Source organism: Phalangium opilio, unplaced genomic scaffold, assembly GCF_054372755.1.
Source record: "Phalangium opilio isolate 3A_F unplaced genomic scaffold, DU_Popi_V2 ptg000070l_1, whole genome shotgun sequence".
Classification (NCBI taxonomy): domain Eukaryota; kingdom Metazoa; phylum Arthropoda; class Arachnida; order Opiliones; family Phalangiidae; genus Phalangium; species Phalangium opilio.
In genome coordinates this window covers 1,032,501-1,057,909 of record NW_028324182.1, presented here as the reverse complement: position 1 = coordinate 1,057,909, position 25,409 = coordinate 1,032,501, and the positions used below count along the sequence as shown (strand labels likewise).

At 38.4% G+C, this 25,409-nt stretch overlaps 2 protein-coding genes across 2 annotated transcripts; one reads left to right on the top strand and one right to left on the bottom strand.

Moving 5' to 3' along the window:
• Nucleotides 1-3,936: 3,936 nt before the first annotated feature.
• LOC149660980 (uncharacterized) lies at nt 3,937-8,700 on the bottom strand. The gene is made up of 4 exons (XM_089843637.1): nt 8,209-8,700; nt 7,228-8,134; nt 5,029-7,128; nt 3,937-3,996 (listed from the first exon to the last, which is right to left on the bottom strand). The coding sequence occupies exons 1-4, from the start codon at nt 8,298-8,300 to the stop codon at nt 3,937-3,939; spliced, it is 3,159 nt and encodes a 1,052-aa protein (XP_089699763.1). The 5' UTR covers nt 8,301-8,700.
• Nucleotides 8,701-11,315: 2,615 nt separating this feature from the next.
• LOC149660979 (nose resistant to fluoxetine protein 6-like) lies at nt 11,316-24,832 on the top strand. Its single transcript, XM_089842414.1, has 13 exons — nt 11,316-11,448; nt 12,243-12,345; nt 12,447-12,534; nt 13,060-13,280; nt 13,347-13,508; nt 14,391-14,484; nt 14,630-14,719; nt 14,859-15,021; nt 15,345-15,424; nt 15,496-15,643; nt 15,737-15,823; nt 22,493-22,667; nt 23,131-24,832. Exons 1-10 carry the CDS (start codon nt 11,368-11,370, stop codon nt 15,497-15,499), a joined length of 1,086 nt encoding a protein of 361 aa, XP_089698540.1. The 5' UTR covers nt 11,316-11,367; the 3' UTR covers nt 15,500-15,643; nt 15,737-15,823; nt 22,493-22,667; nt 23,131-24,832.
• Nucleotides 24,833-25,409: the final 577 nt, after the last annotated feature.

Sequence of the window (25,409 nt, the reverse complement as noted above, 5' to 3'; positions counted from 1 at the left end):
GCCTTAACCCCAAGGCTGTACACTGGCTCTATACTGGGATCATCAGACCCATATTGTCCTACGGGGCACTTGTCTGGTGGACAAGGGTCCGGCTTAAAACGGTGCAGGCTGCCCTGCGCAAGCTTCAAAGGCTTGCCTGCATCGGTGTCACGGGGGCCATGAGATCAACCCCAACTGCTTCCCTGGAGGTGCTCCTCGACATGCTTCCTCTTCATCTTTTTATTGAGGAGGAGGCTGTCATGAGGGCCTACAGGCTCCACATTAATGGCTGTTGGGTCCCAAGACTCTGGGATTACAGTCATACGAAGCTCTTCCGGGAGTACGCCGCACTTGAGCCGTCGCTTACGATGTGCTCTGACAAAACTGTTACCAGTTTTGACTTCACTAAGCCATTCAGCATCCACTTTCCCAGTCGGGCCGAGTGGACTAACCTGCTGCCTCTTGGCACTGGAGGTGAAGCTATTTGGTTCACCGATGGTTCCAAGACTGACTCCGGCGCTGGCGCCGGCTATTACTGCCAAACCACAAGGGTCGGTTTTTCTGCTTGCCTGGGCACCTTTGCTAGTGTGTTTCAGGCGGAAATTGCCGCGATCTGTTATTGTGCAGATTAATGTATTAACAAAGGGTATACCGGACGGACTGTGAGAATTTACTCTGACAGTCAGGCCGCCTTGAATGCGCTGAACCAGTGTGAGATTACCTCTCAACTGGTGCGCAGCTGCCTTGATCTGCTAGCGCGACTGGCGTCCTGCAACAGGGTTCTGTTGTACTGGGTGCCAGGGCATAGCGGATATTATGGCAATGAGCAAGCCGATAGTTTTGCGAAAAGGGGCGCGGAGGCCAAGCTCTTGGGGCCGGAGCCGGCCGTCCCCATCCCCTACGGGCACGTCAAACGGAGTCTGCATGACAGGTTGACTGTCATACAAAACCAGCTCTGGCATAACATGGAGGGCCAGAGACAGACAAAACAGTTAGTCAATGGTCCCTGCATGTCTCGCGCTAGAGACCTAATTTCGCTCAGCAGATGGGATATTAGGCTGGCCACCGGTCTTCTAACCGGACACTGCCGGCTTAATAGACACCTCCATCTGATGGGTTTTGCTGACGACCCTCTCTGCAGGTCGTGCCGGGAGCAGGATGAAACTTCCGCTCACGTACTTTGCGAGTGAGACTGCTTCGCCTCGCTTAGACTAGAACATTTTGATTCACACACTGTGGAGCCCTCAAGGATCTCCTCTATCACGGTGGAGCGAATTCTTCGCTACGCTGCAGCTACGGGCCTATTCAAGGCCTGAATATGAGGATTGAGGATGCACAATATGCCTTAGGCATCGGTGCTAGGGCGCGTACCCTCCTCAACAACAATTATAATAATCTACCCATTATTTATAACATTTTGATGGAAGTTCTAATTACACGCGAGCAACGGCGCGGGTAACATGCAGCTAGTAAAATTATGTATATCAAACACTTGCCCCATGAAAAATTTAGACAATCTAAATTCTAAATTATGCTATTAGGTTGTTTTGTCAAAATGTGATTTGTTACTTAATATTTCCCATGACTTTTCCCATCCCTCTGCAATAATTAGTAACTTTTATTAAAACTCCTCTCACTCTGTCCACGTTACGTTACATAATTAAATGAACTGTAAGTTTCAACAATCCTTATAATTACTAGACACAAGTACTGTCAGGATGGGTCCTTTGTCTCTTGGTTCTATTTCTTACTACCAATGTCGTTTATTTCGTTGACCATGGACCAATAGTAAACACATTATACAACACATTTTCATGAAGTTTATGGGCCGCTGGAGTCTCGTGGATCATTTTCGCTTGTTTGACCGATAATGGAGGTATGAATTTAATTATGGTTAACAAAAAAATGATAATCAATCCTAGGGGAGGACAAAGATTTTAAATTATATATTTTTTTTTTAATTTTCAGGCCCAGTAAATACGTTTCTTTCATTGAAAGTTTGGATTCCTTTAAGCCGATTGACGTATTGTGCCTATTTGATTCACCCTATTTTAATTTCCTTGTCCGTAGTGAATCCTAGCACGCCTAATCACTTTAGTTATGGCATTCTGGTAAGACAATTCTATCAATTCACTCAAGAGTTCCAAAAGACCTGTCAGGAATACATAAAAGCATAAGTTCATAAGATATGTTCCATAAGTTTGTCACAGGTTACTGAAAGTTTGTCATGAAGTGACGTAGGTCAAAGATTCTAGTAAAGCGACGCCTTGTGAGGCGCTGTCAAAGGCTTAGTACAGGCTTAATAGTTAGATGGACTACTAAATCGTGTGTAGTAAAAATTCTGGCGTCGTTCTCGAACTAGCTCTCTGTAGTAAATCTCTAGCATTGCGAAATATAGGTAGCGTCATATTTATGGAACATATCTTATAAACTTATGATAAAATTAATAGGAATCTTGTGTCCCATATTAGTTTGTACATAAGTTCATAAGATATGTTCCATAAGTATGACACTTCCTATACTTCGTAATGCTAGAGTGTCACTGAGAGCTAGTTCGAGAACGACGCGAAAATTTACTACACTCGGTTTTGCAGTCCATCTTCCTATTTAGTCTGTACTAAGCCTTTGACAGCGTTTCACCAGACGTCGCATTACGAGAATCTATGACGTTTCATCTACGTCACTTTATGACAAGCTCACAGAAACCAGTGACACACTTATGGAACATAACTTATGAACTTATGGATCGTATGCGACTTTTACGGGCCAAGTTTGAGTACTATCGGAGCCTCCGAGATATCTAGGCCCATGCATGTAGCGACGCGAGAATATTTTTTTGACTAATTTAGTTCGCCGTGTTTTCCCGCTTGGTGGCGCTTTCAGCACCGTAAAATAAACAAGTTCAGCCTCATGACCCCGTCGACTGCTACAATATTAGGGCAAGGTATAGACGTAGAGCGGTGAAGCCGAGGTCGCGGATAGTTAAAAAATGTTTTTGAAAATTTCCGAAGACCTTTATTAAACAATCATTCCAAAGAAGTAAAGGATAAAAATGTTAAGGTTAAAAAAATGAAAGGTTTTGAAGGGGTAAAAAATCCTCTAATGGTATATGAAAACTGTGAATTAGCAAATTCAATAAATTTTGTTTTACTAAAAAAACAACGATGTTTAAATCTCATAATTACTTTTTTTGTCCATACAATCTAACCAATAGATTCAATAAAAAGTGAATAGCCCCTAAAAAATTACGTTAATTTAAAGGTGAAACCTTTCTCTTTCATAAAAGTTTTATAATTGGCCCCTAAAATGTCATCGATAATTTATGGAAGACCCCGGTCGCAACGGTCATTAAAGCGCCACCTCGTACACACAAAGGGTAAAAATATTTCCTCCATGAAACTGGATATTTCCCCACGTAAAAATCGACATGCATGGGCCTATATATCTCGGAGGCTCCGGTACTATCCGTTGCGCCTCATAATTCTAACGTCTTATTAACTGCGATTTCATTGGTTGGTAGCTACGCGAAGTCAGACGAGGGCCCAAGGCACACAGGCAACTTATTCGCGAGGTTTAATTCGTAATGATAATTAGTCCAGCTATTCCCAAAAAATCCGCCTAGATACGTTGAGAAAATGGCCATACACAATGATTCGTATTCATTTACCTATAGCTACAGCTATTAGTTTCATAAAACTAGTTTTCCTAAGCGCAAGTCGAATTATTGGAAACCTGCAATAACCTCAGTGGTTTTCTTCATTTTACAATCCAATCGGAACAAATTACAAGCAGTCCATAGTGAAAACAGGCTTACGACAATTATACTTATGTTCAGACTGTTTTAACTTTTCCTATTTTGCAGTTCAGAAAATTCTTCGGATATTTTGGTTTGTCATATATTTTCGCCTTCTTTGTGACATTACTCTTCGAATCACCTATAATCAGACTAACCAAGCTTTACAGAGAATCCAAAGTTGAAATGAAAAATGTGGAATTGAATGGAAATGGGAAAATAGTCTAAAAACGAGTTAAATTCATTAATTAATTAGCACCACGAAAGAGTGTTTTGTTTACTCGTCAATAAATGAATCACTAATGAGTATTATTGTATAACTTATTGCGATAATAAAGTGCATAACCATTACGCACATGCTCTGTTTATGACATTTAATTACACAGTTACGTGACGAACCCAAAGCTGAGTGAAGTCTTTAGTCAATACAGTAATCTTTACAACTGTTCCGATAAAATTAGTCTGCGCTGAAGAGCCGTGATTCCCCCCCCCCTACTTCTTAAAGAAGGAGCTCGTGGAAACATATATAATATCAATATCAGTAGGGGATAATAGACGAAGGATGACACCTACCTCTTAATTGCGTCTCGACTCGGAGAGGTTTATTCTGGTTTCCCAACTTGTTTAACTTTTTTTGCTTTTCATACTTAAGGGGTAAGTAAAAGGTTATGTAGTTGCTCTTCAAACCGCTAGTGTCGCAAAAATCGTTTTGCTAAAGTACATTCGAAACAGCATAGATGTCTCTGAAACTCAACTCTTCCCCGCGGCTATTTGGGGGGGTTGAAGAAATATAAACACCTGGTTCTCCATTCACCCCCATTGTGGCACTTAGTAAAAGCTATAGGCGGTCAATTTCAAAAGATGGGGTTCTTTCAATAGCATGAATGCAGCAATTTACGTTCAAGAAATGGACAAAGACAAGAACCTGGCAAAGAGTCGAAGACTAGACCTAACCATATATAGTTGGTGAGCGCCTTAGTTTTGCCGATAAACGGCCATGGAAAAAATGTTTTTTTTCAATTCCAAAAGGAAGGTGCTCATGTACTATATAGTTATTGGAAACTATTGCAAGTACTACACTACTTATTGTAATAGGTATCTGACAAAAAAAAGAGAAAAAACAAACAGACACAGCACTTTGAGGGATCCATTTTTTCAGGTGTCGGGAGTCCATCACGCAGGAAGGTTATGGACTTCTGACTTTTTCAATTTATTCATAAAATGTTTTAACAAAAAAAAAAAAAAAATAGCAATACTTCTTCACCCTGTTTCTGATTATGGACGAAGTTTCCTTTTTTCGGAGACTGAGTGATATCGGAAAGCGGTTGTCTCTTTTTCTTATTTACTTTTACACTTTGACTGGAAGATCTTTGTTTTGATGCACGTTTATCTATAGCTAATTTTACGGAAGCCGGTTCACGTATTTCCCGAGAGCGCGTGAAACGAGGGTCTATGATTTCTGGGAGCATACATTCTTTATAGAAAGAGTCCAATTTTGGCAAAATTTTGCTCCAAAACAAAGGGTCCGGTAAAATTCTTTCTATTTCCATTCCTTTGGTAGTCCAGATAATGAAATCGCAATATTTTCTGTTCGATATATGCAGCTGCGCTTGGACTTGATAATAGTAATTATGGTTACGTTTTAGTTTCAGTGTTCCTTCAATATTTTGGGAACAGAACGAAGACAGAGATTTAGGGGCATCGAGTGGATTCAAAAATCTAGCTGAGTAGGGGCACTTTACTTCCAGAAGACCATCATCTCCTACAAGTCCATCGGGAGAGGCTCCGAGGTATCCTCGTTCTAAGTCAATAAATATGCCGCAGTTCGTCACGGTAGTGTCGCGCATCCGTTCGTAATCTCTTATGGCCACTTTTTCTTTAGCTTTGCCCCACTGAACAGCGGAGTTTGTGAAAGGTTTAGGGTACAAGAAATTTTTTACAAGCTTAGAAAAGCCTGATTCAATGCGCCTCTTACAAATGGTACCGAAGTTGGATGCCGTAATCCTTCTAGAGCGTTGAAGTTTCCACTCTTCACTGTCACTTTGTTTAGATGTACGCTGTTGAATTTCACCTTGTTCTTCCACAGATACACTTAGTTCATTCAAAACCTCAATTTCTCGTCGATTCATGTCCTCTTCCGTCATATCGGGCTTCTCAGAACTTTCGCCATAATTTTTCTCGTCGCGAGTGTCCACGTGATTCTTCTTATCTTTTGTGGCTTCCAGCTGTTTCAACAAGCATTTTCTTTTCCAAATCTTTTGATTTTGTGACCTAGAAACATGTTTTTTGACCGTTGTCGAGGGACTTCGGTTCGTGAAGGTCCTTATGGCTTCCGCGTGCCACCTTCGGCCCATCTGAAATTGCAGTCCGGCTGCGATGCATCTCGTAAAATACGATCCCCTTCTATTATAACATATCAGTTTTCCGCCAACAGCCTTTGCAACCAATGACATGTAGTTTTCTGCCAAGTTATTGGTTTCGTCATCCAATAAAGAGAAAGCCAAGTCCTGAACTCTTTGTGACGATTCTAGTAATTTCATTTCGAGAGCTTTGCTTAGGAGACAAGTACGGTTAGGGCCTTTCTTGGTACAAAAATATTCCCGACAGTGCTGATGTCGACCAAACACATGATTGTGCACATTTCGAATATCTTTTCTAAGTAGCTCGGCGTACTTTTTATACACTTTCACCAAATTTAACTCTTCATTCTCGCAGCCCTCTGTTTTATTTATATCTTTTTTCATTTCTTGGGATACATGCTTGATCGCGGATCTCATACCCTTACCAAGTCTTACAATCCTCGACTGCGAAAGAGCTGTTTTATAGACAGCTTGTTTTGCGAGAGCATATATCTTTTTCCGGTAGTTTCTAACTACGTGGTTCGCGCATTCACTTTTTTTAATTTTGTGGCCGTATGATACATTTTCTTGAAGTTTAATATGAACCGAGGAATCACCATCACCGATAATTGTTCTGTATTGTATGCCGTGCATGGCCTCGCTTTTGTTAAAGCCTTCGATTAGGATGTCACTTTCCATAGCAGGAGAAGATCCGTCCCAATTCTTGAAACACTTATGTTTTGGCATTTCTTTATTTTCGCTATTCATGGAGCATATGCAACAGTATTTACTTCTCATTGCGATAAATAGCAGCCCTTTCGTTCTCGCACCAATAATGCAGGCCACACCACATTTCGCGGAATAACGATGCCCGTGGCTTCGATGAGACCACCCGCCATCAACTATAACTGTGACATACGGAATTCCATCCTCAGAAACGTCTCCATTATGTATTGCCAACTCCTTTTCCACCTTGCCAGTCTCAGACATTTCTCGGGCAAGAACATTTTCCCAAAACTAAATAAAGGGTGAAAGTGGTATTGATATTCTACAACTAATGGTATCACTTTCGTAACTCAATTACTGTTTTACAAAATGTGTGATAAAAATAATTACCTCTCCCAGTTCCTGCTCTCTTTTCAAGTACGTTGGTTTACTCATATTAGGAACTCCTAAAATTGAGAACACTTCATCCATGTTTTCGAATCCACTACCAATGGAAACAAAGCCCCATACTGCTAGATAATTCAGTGATAGCTCTTTGGAATTATCTTTCACAATACCATCACCGTGAAAATGTTTGCGAGGCGCTCCTCCAGAAGAATCAATAGTTTTGCTGGTGTTGATGCTTTTTCTTTTTTTGCAAAATTTGCATTCAAAGTTCAAAGTTGATATAAGACCAATACGAGTCTCGTTTTCAAATTCAAATAAACATTTTTGGTTCTTCTTGCAAGTTTGAGTTTCCAGTGACCGAATTTCAGATATTATATGACCTATTTCAACAATACGATATCCTTGTAAAATAGGAAGTGAAGATAATTGTCCACGATTTTCAGTAATATTATGGGTATTGCTCGTCGCATGTCCATTATCTTGGTGGATTTTGGTTTCAGTATCGGTAACAGTAACGAGACATCTTTCAGTTTCATTCTCTTGATTTTCTTGAGTAGATGTTGGCATAAAACCGGCTTCGTCGTTTGATATCGACTGACTGAAACTGAAACTAGCTTCGTCGGTTGATGACTGTTCGAAACTAGCTTCGTCGGTTGATGACTGTTCGAAACTGGCTTCAGCGGTTGATGACTGTACGAAACTGGCTTCAGCGGTTGATGACTGTACGAAACTGGCTTCAGCGGTTGATGACTGTATCAAACTAGAGTTCTCGGTTGATGAAAGAATAATACTGATTTCGTCGGTAGCTATTTCTATAAGGCTCGTTACTGAAGAATTTAGTTCGCTCAACGAACTGGGAAACTGTTCTACGGAACCTATTTGGGAATTTAGAGTACTTTCCTTCGCTTTGCTAAAAACAAATTATTTCGGATCAGAAACTACACGTAATATTTATCTGAACATTGTACAGCAAATTCAATATACCTGCTAATGATGAGTTTTCTTTTTTCCACAAAACGTTTCTTTCTTGATAGAGGCTTCAAACTAGGGCGACGACTACCGGTATGCCTACCCATAGTTACTAAATAAATTGTTTGGAGACTAAAACTATGTCTGAATCGTCAAGTTCTTTTTATAAAAATGTCACGAGATCCATAGAAAGTTCAAGTTCGAAAAACCTAACGGGGTAAAAGCAGAGATGGAAGGTATTTTTCCCTCCCTCGACTATGCGCGCGCATCTAGAAAAATGTTATTTTTACAATCGCTTGTTGTTTGAGCTACATATAGGTTTTTCCATTGTCAAAGCCTATAGCTTCTGTCATAATTCTCTCTGATTTTTAGGAAATTGTGCTATACTTGTAGAAAATATTCCCCTGCCTCTCAATCTCCCTTTCCAAGAAATGAGAAATACAGGTGGCTTGGGGACAATAAAGCTAGGTCTCTTATCTGTTACGAATATAAAAGACCCATTATGTGAAAATGAAAAAAAAAGAAGACTTCAGGCACGGTGAAGATGGGAAAAAATACGTTTCAGCCTAGAGTTCAATAGGTAGCGGCTAATTCGGCTGTAATATATATTGCGCCTTTGCAGATAATTTTTCAAGGAGGATGTATATATATTATCTTTGATTTCTTTGGTGAAATGGTCTTTTTACGAACTTTAGTTTCTGTTTTTAAATTGAGCATAGCGCCTTCTTACGAATTTTGGCGGAAACTAGTAATGTTTTGAATTTTATTTAATTTCTCAAAAACTTATTAAGGAAATAGTCTCAAAGTATTTCAATACTTGCGTATATTTGTTACGAATGGGAACCAGTTAAAAAAATACGAATAAAATCAGTAGGAATACTGTAATCAGTGCCCAAAATAAAGAGAAAAGAGCTATTGTTCAAAATTAAAATAAAAATAGTTGTAATTTTCCAAAAATTATCAAACTACTTCATTACCCAGAAAAATGTTCAAAGTATATTTTGGTGAAAAGTTTATAATTTTATCTCTTATAGACATTGAGTAATCACTGCTTAAAAACACTCATTTTTTCAAGCTATAAAAATGACTTCCACCTTAATGGCGGACGCCAATAACTGTGTAAAACCACAGATAGCGAAATTATTACTAGACAGCGTAGAAAATATATTACAGTTATATCAGAATGAAACTGTAGAGTAAGCAAATATTAGCGGGCAGTCAAAGTCTGATTTTTATGGAAATAATGTGTACGCCATTAAAATCAAAGGTTCAGTCTTTTCAATTGTATCGCACTTTAAAATACACTTGTAAAATTAAGCATAGACCTGAGATTTCATTATCCTTCGTTCTGAGTCTCAACAACTTGGTAAGAAAAAATTTACGATCCTGTTTCGAAAAATGTAAGTATTTGGCATTTTCAATTATAAATTATTGCTATGGGCTGACATAGGCAGCCTTAACTCAATTGAAATTTGATACATTGAACATTTTATTCATTTTATGTTGATTTAATTTGAAATTAATGAGAGTTTAAATAATTCAGAATTCAAAAACAGTTCTTATTAGCAGTCTCACAGGGTTACAATCGATGTTTAAGAATGTATATTTAAGCTTTACAAATCTATTTAGTAGTTCGGATGATAAAATCGTAATCATTGTTGGATATGCTAATAATTTTGCATTTCGAACAATTTTAACTAGCTTAACGATTCTAATATCGAAATGAAAAAGTGATTAATACAAAAAATTTCTTTTCAAGATAATAGCAACATGCAATTGCGAAAATTCATGACGTTCCTTGTCTCGATATTAACTGCTACTTCAATCAAATCATCAATACAAAATGATACGGATATTTCCAATGAAATATATAGTTTACAGCATCAGGAAATCATTACTTCACGATTTAAAAACATTTTGAACCGAGTTATGATTTCGCAAATTGTTATTCCTTTCCAAGTTGGTTCTGAAAATGATACTCTTGTAGCTGGGGCAGTTGTGCCATCGTACAATGAAAATCTCTGCATAAAATCTCTGAAACAGTTTGAAAATCCATTGGAGAGCAAATGGGCCCTTCAAAGTAAGGAAGTGACTGTTGAAATCTGCAACTGTGAAGACGAACGAGGAGAAGAAATTAAGCGTTCATGGGACAGGGACAGATGGTCGTCCAGCTTTTAATGGATGCAGTGGCGTCGCTAGACCTTTTGGGGGGGGGACTGTCGACTCGAGCCGAGCTGGCCCGGTTAACAAATATTCGTTTAAGCAAAATTGCTACTACATATTGGACTTGAGAACGACTTGAAATGCTATCCCGTGTTTAGGAATGTAGTGGTTTAGCAATGCGTTCGGCTGGAACTCGGCTCTAGTTCGTGAATAGTCCTAGTTTGTACCTGAGTTGTGCAGTAGAAAACATGCTAGTTATCATCAAATTATATCTCCCTAGCCCTTAGGACTGAAAACTGGAAACCCCACAACGTACTTTTTCCTCCATTTCTTTCTTGTTCGTCTTTCCAGTCTTAAATATCAGGGAATTTTTATTGGTTGATCTTCACTATACACTCTAAAAAATATGTGCTCAAAACTGAACCAATGTTTGTGCAAAGACTCAACACACTGGGAGCACACTTTTGAGTTCAGTTTTGAACAGTAAATACAGGTACCAAAATTGAACACCAAAACAATGTGCTAGGCTAAGTTCTTTTATGGGAATTGTTGAACACCTTGTGTCGTAGAATTATTCTATAGGGATGTAATATTGAACAATATAGTTGAAAATTTGGCACACAATGTTACAATTTTGAAAGGATTAGTTGACAGTTTGGAACGCTTATAGTGGCAGTTTTGAAAGTTTTTGTTGACAATAGACACGTTTAAGGTGCGATTTTGAATGGTTTAGTAGACAATTCAAAGTCTTAGAATTTTCGCTACTTATATGAAAATTCTCCCAACCCAAGATACGATCACGACGCTACGTCAAAAACAGATACGATACAAGCCCCTCCCCCATCTTGCAGTATCATCGCGACATCAGAAGAATTCCCTTCGATTCTATTTTGATATTTGTATTGATGTGCTAAATTCGTGTTAACCTTTGCAGTGTTGGATTCATTTGGTAAACCATCGGACGGAATTCTACGGGGTGGACTTCATTGGATTGGTGATTTTAACGAATGTATGGCTGTGAGGGCTCCGAAGAGCTATGAATTTAGGAATGGATTTCAAGGAAGATATTGCAAGTTAACAGTAGATTTGCCAGTAAGGCTTAGAAAATGGTTTTTTATAATTAACGTCAAACCTTAATTAAAGGAGAGGGCGGGACTAAAACGTTTCTTTTATAATCAACACAGAAAACAAAACAATGAAATTTTCATACTGAACCATGTGTACCTATCCACTATATTGAAGAAGGTACGAAAGATTAAGTTTTCTTACAAAACCCAACGTGTTAATTAGGCATATGATTACGTAATGCTGTGTTGGAACTGTAATTGGCCACCCTAAAAGTTAAACGCCAACTTCTTCACGGAGAGCATGCAAGGTTATAGGGTTCATTAAACTTAATTTCTCATATCCTCTTCGACATAAATGGTTTTAACTTGCAATATTCATTATTTTATACGATCTTTTCATTATGATTAAAAAATCTTAGCTTATTATTCTTTTCTGTTAACATAACATTAAACCTTAAAAGAACGGCCTTTTTCTAAATACATTTTAAAGATAATAAATCATCTCTTATTACAAAATAATTTGCATTTAATTAGTCTTAAAAACAAGGACTATTGCTCCGTCCTTCGTTTAGTGGCGTCTGCTAAATCGAACCTCTCACCACTTACCTCTCTTAACCTGTGGGAATTCAACCAATCCCAAAGGGGTTAGATTTAGCACACGCCAATAAACCAATGGCGGATGGCGCAGTAGTTCTCGTTTTTTAGAATAACTAAATGCTAATTCTTATTCATATTTAGAAGAATGCCGTTTTTTTAAGGCATAATGTTACGTTATTCGAAATTATCCTTTAATTACAACAATTGAAAATATTGACGTAGGGAAAACCGGACTTTGAAATTGGCATCTGTGTTCCTAACATTTGTAACACGCTAGAACTGAATGACGACTACACCAGGAATTTCATCAATCGACTCTCAATTGGTGCTTGTAATTTTTTGATTGTTCTACGCGTTCCTTCGTTGAAGTAACGTTAATATATTTAAATTCCATTTATTTGAAGTTTTTTTTTTCTTTTTTTCCAGAAAGTTTTCAATTCGAACTTTCATCTTTGTACAAAATTGAGTGTTACCCTGACGCTGTACCTTTCATGAAATCAACTTATTTTTTCTTGTAATACATTTGTTTTGATGCTTATTCAATGATCCGTTACACATTTTAATGGCGCCTGTTCCGTCGTCTGATCAGGGCCGGAAATAAGAAAAATTTCTTATAGGACATATGTCCAGTGATCCCCTGTTTGACTGGAAAATTTATAGGACATTGTGCACTGCAGTGTGCAAAAATAGTCCCTTATCTCCATAGTCAAGCTATCAAAACTTCTGAAAAGTTATTGGTCAAACTTTCCAGTGACCCCCTTAGTTTATAAAAAACTTATGGGACATAATAAAATATTATTGAACAACAGCCAGTGTCCTGTGCTTATTTCCGGCCCTGCGCCTGATTAGTTTGACAGCAGATGGCTCAAATATTATATGAAAGATATGGTAGAATTCATTATTAGAACTTAAAATATTTTAAAAGAAAATATGGATTCGAATAGGGATACTAAGGCTACTTAGCAGATGACTCACGTCTTTAGCGCCGTGATTAGTGAATTGATAAGCACTTTTGAACATGTTTGGTATTTACTACTAGATTACTTTTGTGTCTTATTTTTGGAATTATGGTACTGGGGACCATACTAGACGTATTTGAAACTAACAAATCTGTACGTCACGATCCAATACCATCATCTTCAAACAACGAGTTCATTAATTTTAAAAATCACAATGAAAAACGATCGGGTTCACTAAATGGTCAATTACACGTTGTTGCTAGAAATATTGAAGGAGTGACTAACAAAAGTAAAATCTCAAGTAAGACTCATTTGCTATGTCAAAATCTGTTAAGTGATAAATTACAGACATGGTTATTTTACTTAGTCCGTGAAATATTACAATGCTTTTCTTTCTTGAAAAATATTAAATCTATCTTGGACACGTCAAAAAATCATGATCAATTACTCTGTTTGAATGGAATACGTGTGATAAGCCTTGCCTGGGTGATTTTCGGTCATACTTTCTCTTTTGGTATAGAGCTGTACGGTGGGTAGTATCAAAGCCATTATTATGTTTTTTTAGTGATTCTTTATAGCTATATTGTCAGGAATTGATATCCTACTACCATCAGTTAATTGAAGTTAAGTTTTAGTTGAAAATTTCTGACATTGCAACGTTATTAATGACAAATATTTTCCAATATCATGGCCATTATTTTAATTGTTATCTTCCATTTTATTTATTTCGTTAGGCGTGAAACCAGAAGTAAGATAAGGGACTAGAAGTATCGAGGTAATCAAATTCTTCACTTGGCAAAAGTGAATATTCTTGATAACACATCAACGGTTGGCCCTCAGGTAGCGGTTTCTGAGTTTTTCCTCCTAAACGTGAGACGCTCGCGGTGGTAGACGGCCGAACTAGATTCAAGCACCTGCGTCCGTGTTCCATGGCTTTAGGTTGAGTGGAAGGGGTAGGAAAATTGTTTTGGAACTCGACCAATTTTTTTCTCTCTAGTGTAGGCACGATGGAAGCGGCTTAAAATCCTCAAATTTCTTCACTAGTGCCAGGGTCTATTACCAATGCTAGAGCACTTTTCTTCTAGTCCCTTATCTTACTTCTGGTGACACTAAGCGAAAAATATAGAACTAGAGTTACAATATTGAGTCAGATACTACAGTCTTTCTCTCGACTCGGAGAGGTAATATTTTGGTTTTACCAACTTGTTTAATGTGCCCCTTTGCGCGAATAAATAAACAAAATCTTTTCTTTCAATTACCATACACAATTGGAACAAAATATATTAAAAATTGCCCTATAGTTATAACGTTAGTATAAGTATTTCTGCCTGCACAAGTCGATCCCCCAACATTCATTTGATCAGTACCACCAATCAATCAAACCCGAATGACCTTATTTTCCATTCACTAGATAATCCAATTGATTTGCTGGAAGAATATCACAGATTGAGGTTTCAGGTGATGTCACAGGCGTTTTTTGCAGTTGACACATTTTTCATACTAAGGTAATGTTCAGTTTATTAAAGCGGGAAAGCAAATTGGAATGTTATTCTAGGGTGGCTTAACTATTTGAGGCCATTTCAAATAGAGAAACCACTCTTGTGTATTTTATTAAGCATGAAAATGAATTTATTTATTTGTTTGTTGTAGTGGCTTTCTTTTGTCATACAAACTCCTGAAAGAACCTTTGAAACTGAGCAAGAAAAATATATGCGCTATGTACTTTCACAGATTCTTAAGGTATGTTATAGTTGAGTTCTCAAAGCTTAAATGAAAAAAAAAACTGTGTCACCTATGAGAGAATTGTCGACGAGGTTTAAGAATCACTGATATAAGTTTACCAAATGAACTCTTACCGATTTATTTATTTTTTTAATAGGCTAACACCTTCTTTGAGTATGGCAATAGTCGTGCATTTGTTAACCTCTTCCCATAATTTTCACGGTCCTAACTGGCTAGCTGTGAGGGAATCCCAGGAATATTGTTACAAAAACTGGTGGCGAAATCTTTTATTCATCACCAATTGGTATTCGAGAGATCTGGTATGTCAGGAACCCTTGTAAAACCTGAGATGGTATGGCTGTGATGCACGAAGGAAACCCTTGGGAATAGTGGGGGAGAAAACCTAGGATCAGGTTAAGGAGGATGTTCTTTGGGCAATTTTGAGTCGAATATGTTCTATATGACATTTTGCCGTTCGGGCATGGTCGACTCCTTGTTGCTTGTTCGTCAAGATTCTTGGTTTTCAATTCGCTAGAATCAATTCCTCTAAAGCTCAATTGCATTTTGAATGTTTTGACAGTGCAATATTACGCACAGACCTTTACAATAATTTTATTTTGTAGCGTTTGTTTTTCTATTTTAGTGCCTTGGTTATACTTGGTACGTAGCTTGTGAAATGCAGCTGTTCCTTATGAGTCCTATTTTCTTAATATTTCTCAAAAGGTATGATAAAATAGTATTGAATAAAGCTATAGTACCTAATGGTCGACGAATATTTTATTCCAATTTGTTAGATAGTTAAATATTCTGGCAGTAGAATCCAGCCTTGGAAGAAGTAAATCTACTTCTATGCGAAATTCTACTCCTTCCAAAGTTGAATTCCTCAATATACTGCATGTCTTGAAGATTATCTGTTATTGTATTTGTCGAAAAACAATTTAGGTAAGGTTGAGTTGGTAATGAAACGTTCGAAGATTATTAATAGCAAACTCAAGTGAGATAAAAATTTAATTTCAAATTATTCTATCATTGCAGTTCGAAGAAATTTCACCAAAAAATAGGCATTTCAATTGCTTTCGTAATATTGTTGGGCTCTTGGATTACAACTGGCCTTATTACTTGGTATATTGGCATACCATTTCCTTTGTTTTTCGATAGAAACACGACAAATGGACTAACTAATTATGACATTCATTATAAAAAGTAAATTTCCCCACGCGTAGATCGATAACACCTTTGCGTAATTTTTTTTAGGATTCCCATAAAACAGAAAAACTCATGTTAGACTCAAAGTGGGACTGAATTAACACTTTTTTCGATGGTGTTATCGATCCACCTGTTTTCCTTGGAATATACATAGATTTTTTTCAACTTGGAAAACTTAACGGGCGATTTTCTGGGCCTTCCCGCTTGAATTAAAGAAGAGGGGTGTAGAAACCGTCACAATGACGTCACACCTAACGCATTTGAACTTAGAAATCACGTGATATCGATGTAGCTTGCAACTTCTGCGCGCCGCAACAGAGTTATAGAGAGCTTTCAGATGGGATAGTAGTACGTCACACCCTCCCAAGTCTTACCGCTGGTCTGGTAGCCATATTGGGTGGTCTCAGCTTCATTCCCGCTTTAAACCCACCGATATGGCAACCTAAACTCTGTCACGAGACTCAGTTCCTCCTTGAGACATTTTTCCTACTGCTTTCTATTTCATTTAGTTAAGTTAAAGTTTAGTAATAAATAAATGTGCTCATTTGTGCTTATAGCTAAGGCAGGTTCGACTCTGGTAGAAATCAATCAATGTAAACAATTTATTATCATAAAACATATTAATTACGGATAGATTAAACAATAAGTTAAGTTTTGGGAGCCTGGCTGTTTACCCCTTAATATTAAGTTCTTTGTCACTCACAGTTGTAGCCTTTTCGTGGCTTAGGACTCCGGTGGGTGTCTTCATTTTCAACGGCGCATCTCGCGTCTCTTCAGATTGTTTTAGAGTTCATTGTTAGATATCACACGGTCATATTACTTCCCGCGCTTTTTAGTTTTTCCAACCGAGGTTACCGTCTTACCGAGGTAAGGTATATCGAACGCGTAAACGCGTTCCCGCAGCGGCTCTACTGTCTCGCTCGCCTTGTTCCTAGGTCGGACTCTAGATATCTTCTGACTCTCTCGTCCCTCCTCTGTCCCCTCGTAAACGTTTTCGGGCTGGGGTCACGTGGGCCCCACGAAGATTTTTCCTCTCGCCTATGGCGCGTGGGGTAAACCAGCCAGGGGAAAAAGGGTAAATCACAGCCAGGCTTATTTTAGTGTTACAACTCCTCCCGACTTAATTTTGAGCGTCCCCGCTCAACAAAAGTATGATAATCCAGTAAGAAATAAAAGATAGCACAGAAAAAAATTGTACCAGCAAAACAAAATGGTAACAACAAAAAAAACTAGTCGAAATCCTGCACTAAGTTAAGAACAGTCACAAAACAGAACACAACGGTTAGCTACTCCGATGTGAAAGTGAAAACAGTTCATAAATAGATTAAAATAACTACTAACGAAGTAAAACAAGCGTAAAATAAAAATCAGTACCATTGAGAGCACGAGAAACAAAAAAAAATTACGTAATTAAAAATGAAAAAAAAATTAAGTTAATTATAGCAAAAAAAAATTAAGTTAATGAAATCCAAAAAAAAATTAAGTTAAGTAAATCCAAAAAAAAATTAAATCAAGGAAAATATTTTCAAAATAGAGACAATTAAACATTTTCAAAATAGAGACAATTAAACATTTTCAAAATAGAGACAATTAAACATTTTAATCGTTAAGTTACGTAAAGCAAATTAAAACTAACATCTATATACATTGCGCAATTTTTGTAAGTAACATTCAATACACTATGGTCATAAAAAAATGACATGAAGGTCCGTAGGAGATCCTCTCCCAGACATCAAAATATAACATTTTAACAAATGGCCCTACCAGTAGTAGGGTCACGGGGCCGAAGGCTACGTAAGTTAGGGGTTGATTGTTCATCATCAGTAACATTGTCCGAAGACTCATCCTCACTAATTACGCTACTCGCACTTTCGTTTTGCGTGACGTCGGCAGAACGCTCGTCGTCTATGGGTGATATCACCTCACTAGGGTCAATCTCGGAACTAGTACTCTCGACAGACTGGGGCCCAGAAATTTCAGTGGCATTTCGCTCATTATAAGACTTAAGGTCTCTGATATGATAAGTCCCCTTAAAAATTCGATTACCTTTTGTGCCCTTGAGTCTATAAGTCAAAGGGGATAATTTTTGAGCAATAATATAGGGACCTTCACTAATGGGTGCCAACTTTTTAGAAAAGTTGGCCCCAGCGTTAGATAGGAAATGAGTTCGTCTTAGAACAGTATCTCCCACATTAAGTTCAACATCGCGATGACGATTATTGTAATATTTTCAATATTACATAATGTCGGTTCTATTTGAACCTGTTCACTAGATTCATAACTAGTGCTAAAACTATAAATTTGATCGGGCTTATCGCTATACCAAAATTTGAAATTTCATTGATTTAAAATTAATTACCATCCCACACTGTTGGATTAAATCCATTCCTAAAGTAACGGGATAAACTAAGTTGTTCACAAAGTGAAGTTGGTTGGATTTCTCCCTCCCCGGTAACGCAAAAGTGGCCATAGCCGATCAAGTTGAAGTTAAACGTGCCTTATTGGCTAATTTAATACCAATCCTGTGTCGTCGACGAGTATTTGAAATAACGTCAAGTTTATTTTTGAAGCTATCATCGATTAAAGTAAATGATGATCCTGGATCAACTAATGCCATGCAATTCCCATCACCAACGGACAAAGAAATCCAAGCCAATTGTGGAGACTCTATGGTCTCACTAGTCACATGGTTAAGAGCGGGGGTTAATGCTGATTTCCGGCTGGGGCGCCCGCGTTTCCCCCTCCGGTTTGTGAGTTTCCCTGAGCACTATCCCGCGATTTATTTGTGCATCGTGGTTTAATGTGACCTCTTTGACCGCATCCTGTACAAACAGGGGAAAAAGGAGTTGCCAGTGGATTAAGGGACCTAGAAGGTGGAGGCTGGACGGGTTGAGTACAATGGAATTGATAATGTCCCCGTCTTCCACAATTCATGCAAACAACATCAGGCTTAAACGTGCGAGACCCACTACCCATGGAAGTTTTATTACGGGATGAACTAGGACCTGGGTCATGAGATGCGTGCGCCACTTTGGTAGCATCACTAATTAATTCTCTGGGGCGGCTATAGGAATTTGTGGACAATAATTTCTTCGTTTCTGGGTCCAAACCTTTACGAACCAACCGTACTTGCTCCCTATCGGATGGGGGCTCGGATAATTTTCTAATGAGGGTTAATATAGCCTCGCCGTAATTGGCTGGACTTTCTCCTGACTTTTGAGATCGCCTATCTATTTGTTCATAAATGTAGTCGTCGTCAGTTTCTAATTCGTATTCCGCTTTAAGAGCGTTGGAAAAATCTGAGAAGTTTCGAAATGAATTTTGGGTTTCAAACCACTCGAAAGCGGATCCCGAGAGCATGCTGGGTATCCATCGCTTAACAAAAATGTCTTCGGGGCAATCCCTGCTTACAAGGATCTGACGGGCCTTTGTTAAAAAGTGTTTGACCCCTAAACCCGTTGTTGCACCTGAAAAGGTCGGTAGTTGAACCGAGGGAACCCATGACGTGGGCAAGCCACCCTGACTATGCACTGAATTCGAGCCTAACATAGGAATCGAAGGGGCGGAACCGATACTGGAACCTGGTAGTGACGCACTAAAGGGAAATGGCGTTTGTGCTAGTACGTTATTATTAATTGATGCATTGTTTACACCAGAAAAAGGATTCACTACTGGTACCTGGGGTGGTAGAGTAGGGTTAATTATTGGAACTACATGAGTAGTTGGGTTTGTTACAACATTTGTTGTAACGGGCAGGTTCACTTGGTTGGGACCTGACGTATTAATTGGGACCGCTAATTGGCCAGCTTGCTGTGCAGCAGCTAATTGATTGGTTAAAAACGCGACCTGTTGCATGAGAGCTTGCATTTGCTGTTGTATAGCTAACATCATAGGATCATTAGCAGAAGTCTGTTGGGTAGCTGTATTGGAAACAATAGGTTGTTGTTGTTGTTGTTGTAAACTAACCATTGGGGAAGCTACAGTAGGTACAGTACTTGTATTTGCGGCTAAGCTTGAGGTCGTGTTTACCAAGGTGGGATGAACTAAAATTGGCGCCACTGTGGAAGCGCTTGCCATTGTACACGGAGGCAAGGGGCTGTTCACACCCAAAACTAACAAAGGGTTACTACCCGTAGAAACGTTAGTATTGAAAATTGGAGAAGCAGGTGGGTTACTGGCAATCGAGGTAGTGGATGAACTATTAACGCCTTGCGCTACTGGGGAATTCCCTGAACCAGGTGAATTCATACTCGATGCCATTGTACGAGAAATCTTTGGAATTCTTGTTTTTAAAGTTACCTTACGCTTCACCATAGGGGGTAGAGGGGATTTACGGCGTTCTGCACGCTCGTTTCTCTCAAAATTCTTAAGCTTTCGAAAACAAGTGTCGCAACTGGTTTGTCGACTGAAATGGGGGAGGCAGGTGTCGTGAATGGGCCTAAAGTTCATAGGTTAATCCTAAGCTTCTACCTCTTTACCCACGAAAACACAATAATCAAACTACAATAGAGCGTGAATAAGTGAAATTTTGGAGAAATTCCAAAACGAACTCAACGGGAATAGTTTTCTAAGAAAACTTTCTTTCAAATTTAGAATAAAGAAAAATTATTTACCCAGGTGGTTTTAATAGTAATGGTAGCTAAAATTTTGACCCTCAAAAATTTTAAGCAATAAACAGAAATCAACAATAATTAAAATTTGACCCTCAAAAATTTGTATTGGAAAAGACTAATACCTCTTTGGGCACGAAAAAAATAATGGAACTCTACGATTAACTTAATTGCACCGCCACACCCTTACCCAAAGGAAATGCGTAACCTCAAAAATTCTAGGTGGATCAGTTAATCGAGAGTAAACAGTATTTAAATCTTAAGTTTTCATACTAAGCTTGTGGTTACTTTTTGTAACCTTAAAATAGTCATGGACTTAATACCACGACGATGAACAATCACTTTGTAATTTTGATCAATATCTGATCGAAATGGGGCATGACTAAGTTTACACTAATTTACTTCTGGGAGAGTATTTTTATAATCCCGGACACGGACCCCCAAAATGAGACATTTTTCCTACTGCTTTCTATTTCATTTAGTTAAGTTAAAGTTTAGTAATAAATAAATGTGCTCATTAGTGCTTATAGCTAAAGTAAATTCTAAGGCAGGTTCGACTCTGGTAGAAATCAATCAATGTAAACAATTTATTATCATAAAACATATTAATTACGGATAGATTAAACAATAAGTTAAGTTTTGGTAGCCTGGCTGTTTACCCCTTAATATTAAGTTCTTTGTCACTCACAGTTGTAGCCTTTTCGTGGCTTAGGACTCCGGTGGGTGTCTTCAATTTCAACGGCGCATCTCGCGTCTCTTCAGATTGTTTTAGAGTTCATTGTTAGATATCACACGGTCATATTACTTCCCGCGCTTTTTAGTTTTTCCAACCGAGGTTACCGTCTTACCGAGGTAAGGTATATCGAACGCGTAAACGCGTTCCCGCAGCGGCTCTACTGTCTCGCTCGCCTTGTTCCTAGGTCGGACTCTAGATATCTTCTGACTCTCTCGTCCCTCCTCTGTCCCCTCGTAAACGTTTTCGGGCTGGGGTCACGTGGGCCCCACGAAGATTTTTCCTCTCGCCTATGGCGCGTGGGGTAAACCAGCCAGGGGAAAAAGGGTAAATCACAGCCAGGCTTATTTTAGTGTTACATCCTCCAACTGAAAACTATATACATTCGAATAGCCAATAAGACGCGAGGAAGGAGGAGCTAGCTGTTTCATGAAGTTTTAAGCCCTTACCTTCAATCAGATATTAGTATGTAGTTTATGGGCGCTTTAGAATTCCAAGTAAATTAAATCTATGCATTTCAGGTATCCAATACCCATTAGTGCTAATATTTAATTGCAACACCTTATTTTTAGTATCGGAAATTACGTTAACTTAATTAGCCAAAAACCATATACGAGAATTCAGTCTTATATTATTGGATGTCTGTTAGGCTTTATCATTGTACAAATGAATGGAGCTCGAGGGTTTCTAAATAAGGTGAGATATAAGCATACCTTAACTCTTTGATGACAAATAGCCCTACATTAATCCTAGTGCATATAAGTTCATATCACCTCACCAGGCGTCGCTTTACGAGAATGTATGCCACTTTAAGACAAGGTCTCAACAAGAAGAGATATCTAGTTTACTAGGGAGAAGATATATATTTCTAGCTTTATCTCCAGTCCAAACGAAGGTCCGGAGTAAATCCCACCCTCTAAATTACCACCAGCATCACATTGGTTCTTGAAAACTCACGTCAGCACGACGCGAATGACGAAAATTACTGACGACTGAGGAGAGGCGAAATAGCCCGGCCTCCTTTTACGTTCCCCCTTGTATTTTGAAAGGGGGACTGGGACTATGGCCCACGAATACTTCGGCATCTTCCTAGTAAACTAGATGTCCCTTCTTGGTCTCAGTAATGAGTGAAAATCTTATGGAACGTATCATAAGAACTTATGATATTGTATATCTCGCTTATGTGTGTTGGTTTCTGGGCAAGTAATAAATGGAATGATCTATTGTCAATTATCTTTTTAGACTTTGATATACTTGGGTTGGACTATCTCTTGCATTACTTTGCTGTTTATTATCCACTGCCTCTACTGGGTCCAAGAAGGACCAATCATGAATATTCTATTCAACGTATTTTCTAAAACCTTATGGTCAATGGCAGTATCTTGGAGTATCTTCGCGTGTTCGACTGGACATGGAGGTATGGAAATGTAGTTTTAAAGGCCGACTTCCATCGAAAAGAGTTCTAGCGAACTGAAAACCGAGCATAGAGACTTACAATGGAGCGACCGTGCCGATTTTCGAGTCCCCGCTGGGTCAAAAGTTGGAAGGGTTCTCGCTAACTGAAAGCCATGCAATGTGGTTTTAGAGAACTGAAGATGCAAAATAGAGAATTACCTTCAGGGGAAAGCAAAAATTCGAGATGAAATAAATTTAAAAGGATTTCATTTGTTCATCTTCAGTTCGCTATAACCACATTGCACGGCTTTCAGTTAGCGAGAACCCTTCCAACTTTTGACCCAGCGAGCTTCTAAAATAGGCACGGTCGCTCCATTGTTAGTCTCTATGCTCAGTTTTCAGTTCGTTAGAACCCTTTTCGCTGGAAGTCGGCCTTTAAACTTTTCATGCAAGAATATTTCACTAAAAATTGGTTAAACTTTCAGGACCAGTTGATAAATTTTTGTCCTGGAATGTGTGGATTGTTCTTAGTCGTACTAGCTACTCTATCTACTTAATTCACGCAATTGTAATTGATTATTTCTATTTATCTAGAAGTACTCTACTTCATTTTGAAAATTCGATAGTGGTGAGTATATAGTTCTCATTCTTGGAGGATCCATACCATTTTTACAAGGAGATGAGGCTGCTTTGGAGGACAGAAGGGCAACTATTTTGTCCTCCTAGGATTCTGGTCACCTTGTGTAAATGGTACGGATCATTTTAGCCTAAAAATTATGTAAAAGGAATAGTATTAGTCCATTTGGGCGCCGCGGATGTGTAAAGAATCTCGCGGCGTTTTTCACGGGAAAAATATGATCACGTGATTGGTCGCCATTTATAGAGAGAGTGATTTTGTTTGGTCATAGCTAACTCGATCACGTTTGTGACCGCGTGGGCTGTGGTTTTCTAACCAATTATCGTCTGCTTCATTGTTCAGAGAACTAGAGGACACAATTTTAAAAATACCAGCGTATATGCCTTATTCTTTAAGGTTTTACTGTTGTCTTCAACGTTTAAAGATTGAGATTTCCAATTTAAATAAATTGTTATTGAAATGAAATCAAGCCAAGTTTAAGTTCGCCACAAACAAAAATATATCTTTTACGGATGCTTTGTGTATGAATATGGAAAGCAGAGCCGCCGACAAACAGTCCAGGAAAAACGGCGCAAAGGTGCCTGGCAGCATTGCAACTCTGAAAATGGTGCTAAGTTTCGCGGCCGAAAATTGAGCGATCGCCGAAGAGGGGGCGTTACTCCAATATGGAGCAGAACTATTTCAACCTAAGATCATTAAACAGATGGACTTGAATGATAAGCGAAAACCCCAGTTCACCGAATGGCATCGCCTGTCGTCGCCCCTATCGGGAGAGTCCCGAAACTTTTCGACTCATACATCATGTTATGGCTATGGTTTGAGTCGAAAAAGTTTCAATATTGGTCGCGGCGTGGCGCTATAAAGGCGCTGCCCCAAAAGAACCACGTGCTGAATCACCATTCCAGACCATCTGAGTTGAATGGCATAACTTCCAACTAAAGAAAAAATTTGTTAAGTCTGTTATTTTTTACTTTTTTCAGATAGCCAATTGTTTTGGATTTTTGACGATTTCATGCATGTGTGGTTTCGTTCTTTCCTTATCTATCGAAGCCCCAATGATGAGATTAGAGAAACTTTTCAAAAATGTAAACCAGGCGAAAAGATCAAGTTTAAATGAAAAACTAATTTAAATCACGTTCTATCTCGCGTATAAGAGTGGCGCTTACAAATTCAGTAGTTTTAGTATAATCAGGGATAGATGTAATTTTAGAAGCAGGAATGGAGAACGGTTAGCCATTACTTCAGTCCGACTCATGGCCCAGTATAGAGCCCCTCCCTCCAACACGTTACGAAAATTTTAAATGATCTTATTGACTCACTTAAACTACGTTGCTGTCAGGGACGGCGAAAAGATATGTAGTTCCTTATTACCTTTGTCACTATGACCCGCTTCTTATTGCTTCCCCCCTCCCAGGGAAGGGGTCCGGGACTTTGACGCTCGCCCACATTACTCTGTTCTCCATTCCTGCTCCTAAAATTACATCTATTCCTGGTTTTGATATAATTTTGTAATATTGGAAGAATTCCCTGTTAAATAAAAATTTTTATAATTGGTATTTAATGTTTACTTATAAACTTTTAATTAAGTTTTTTATGTCTCAAGTGAAAATAATATTTTCATTTTCCTTTAAAAAAGGATAATGACATTTGATTTCGACTGCCATCAAGTTTTGATAGTTTTACATAGGGAACAATATTTTGTATAAAATAGTTTTTATTATTTGAAAATCGAAAATCAAATAAGCACACAGCCCACCGCTTGACTGGCAGATGGCATCATAACGGTGACTGTTTCTTCGCCATTTCTCTAAACGTAAATGTATTTAGCAAAGGCTTTACTTTTATCATAAGTTTATAAGGTATGTTCCATAAGTTTTTCACTGGTTACTGAGAGCTTGTCATGCAGTGACGTAGGTGAAACGTCACGCGACACCTGGTGAGGCGCTATCAAAGGCTTACTACAGACAAAATATGTAGATAGATCGCAAAACGGAGTGTACTCAATTCTCGCTTGTCGTTCTCGAACCAGCTGCTCTGAATAAGCCGCCAGCATTACGAAGTATAGGTAGTGTAAAAGTTATTCGAAAAAATGGTTATTTTCATAATTTAATAATCAATTAATACGCT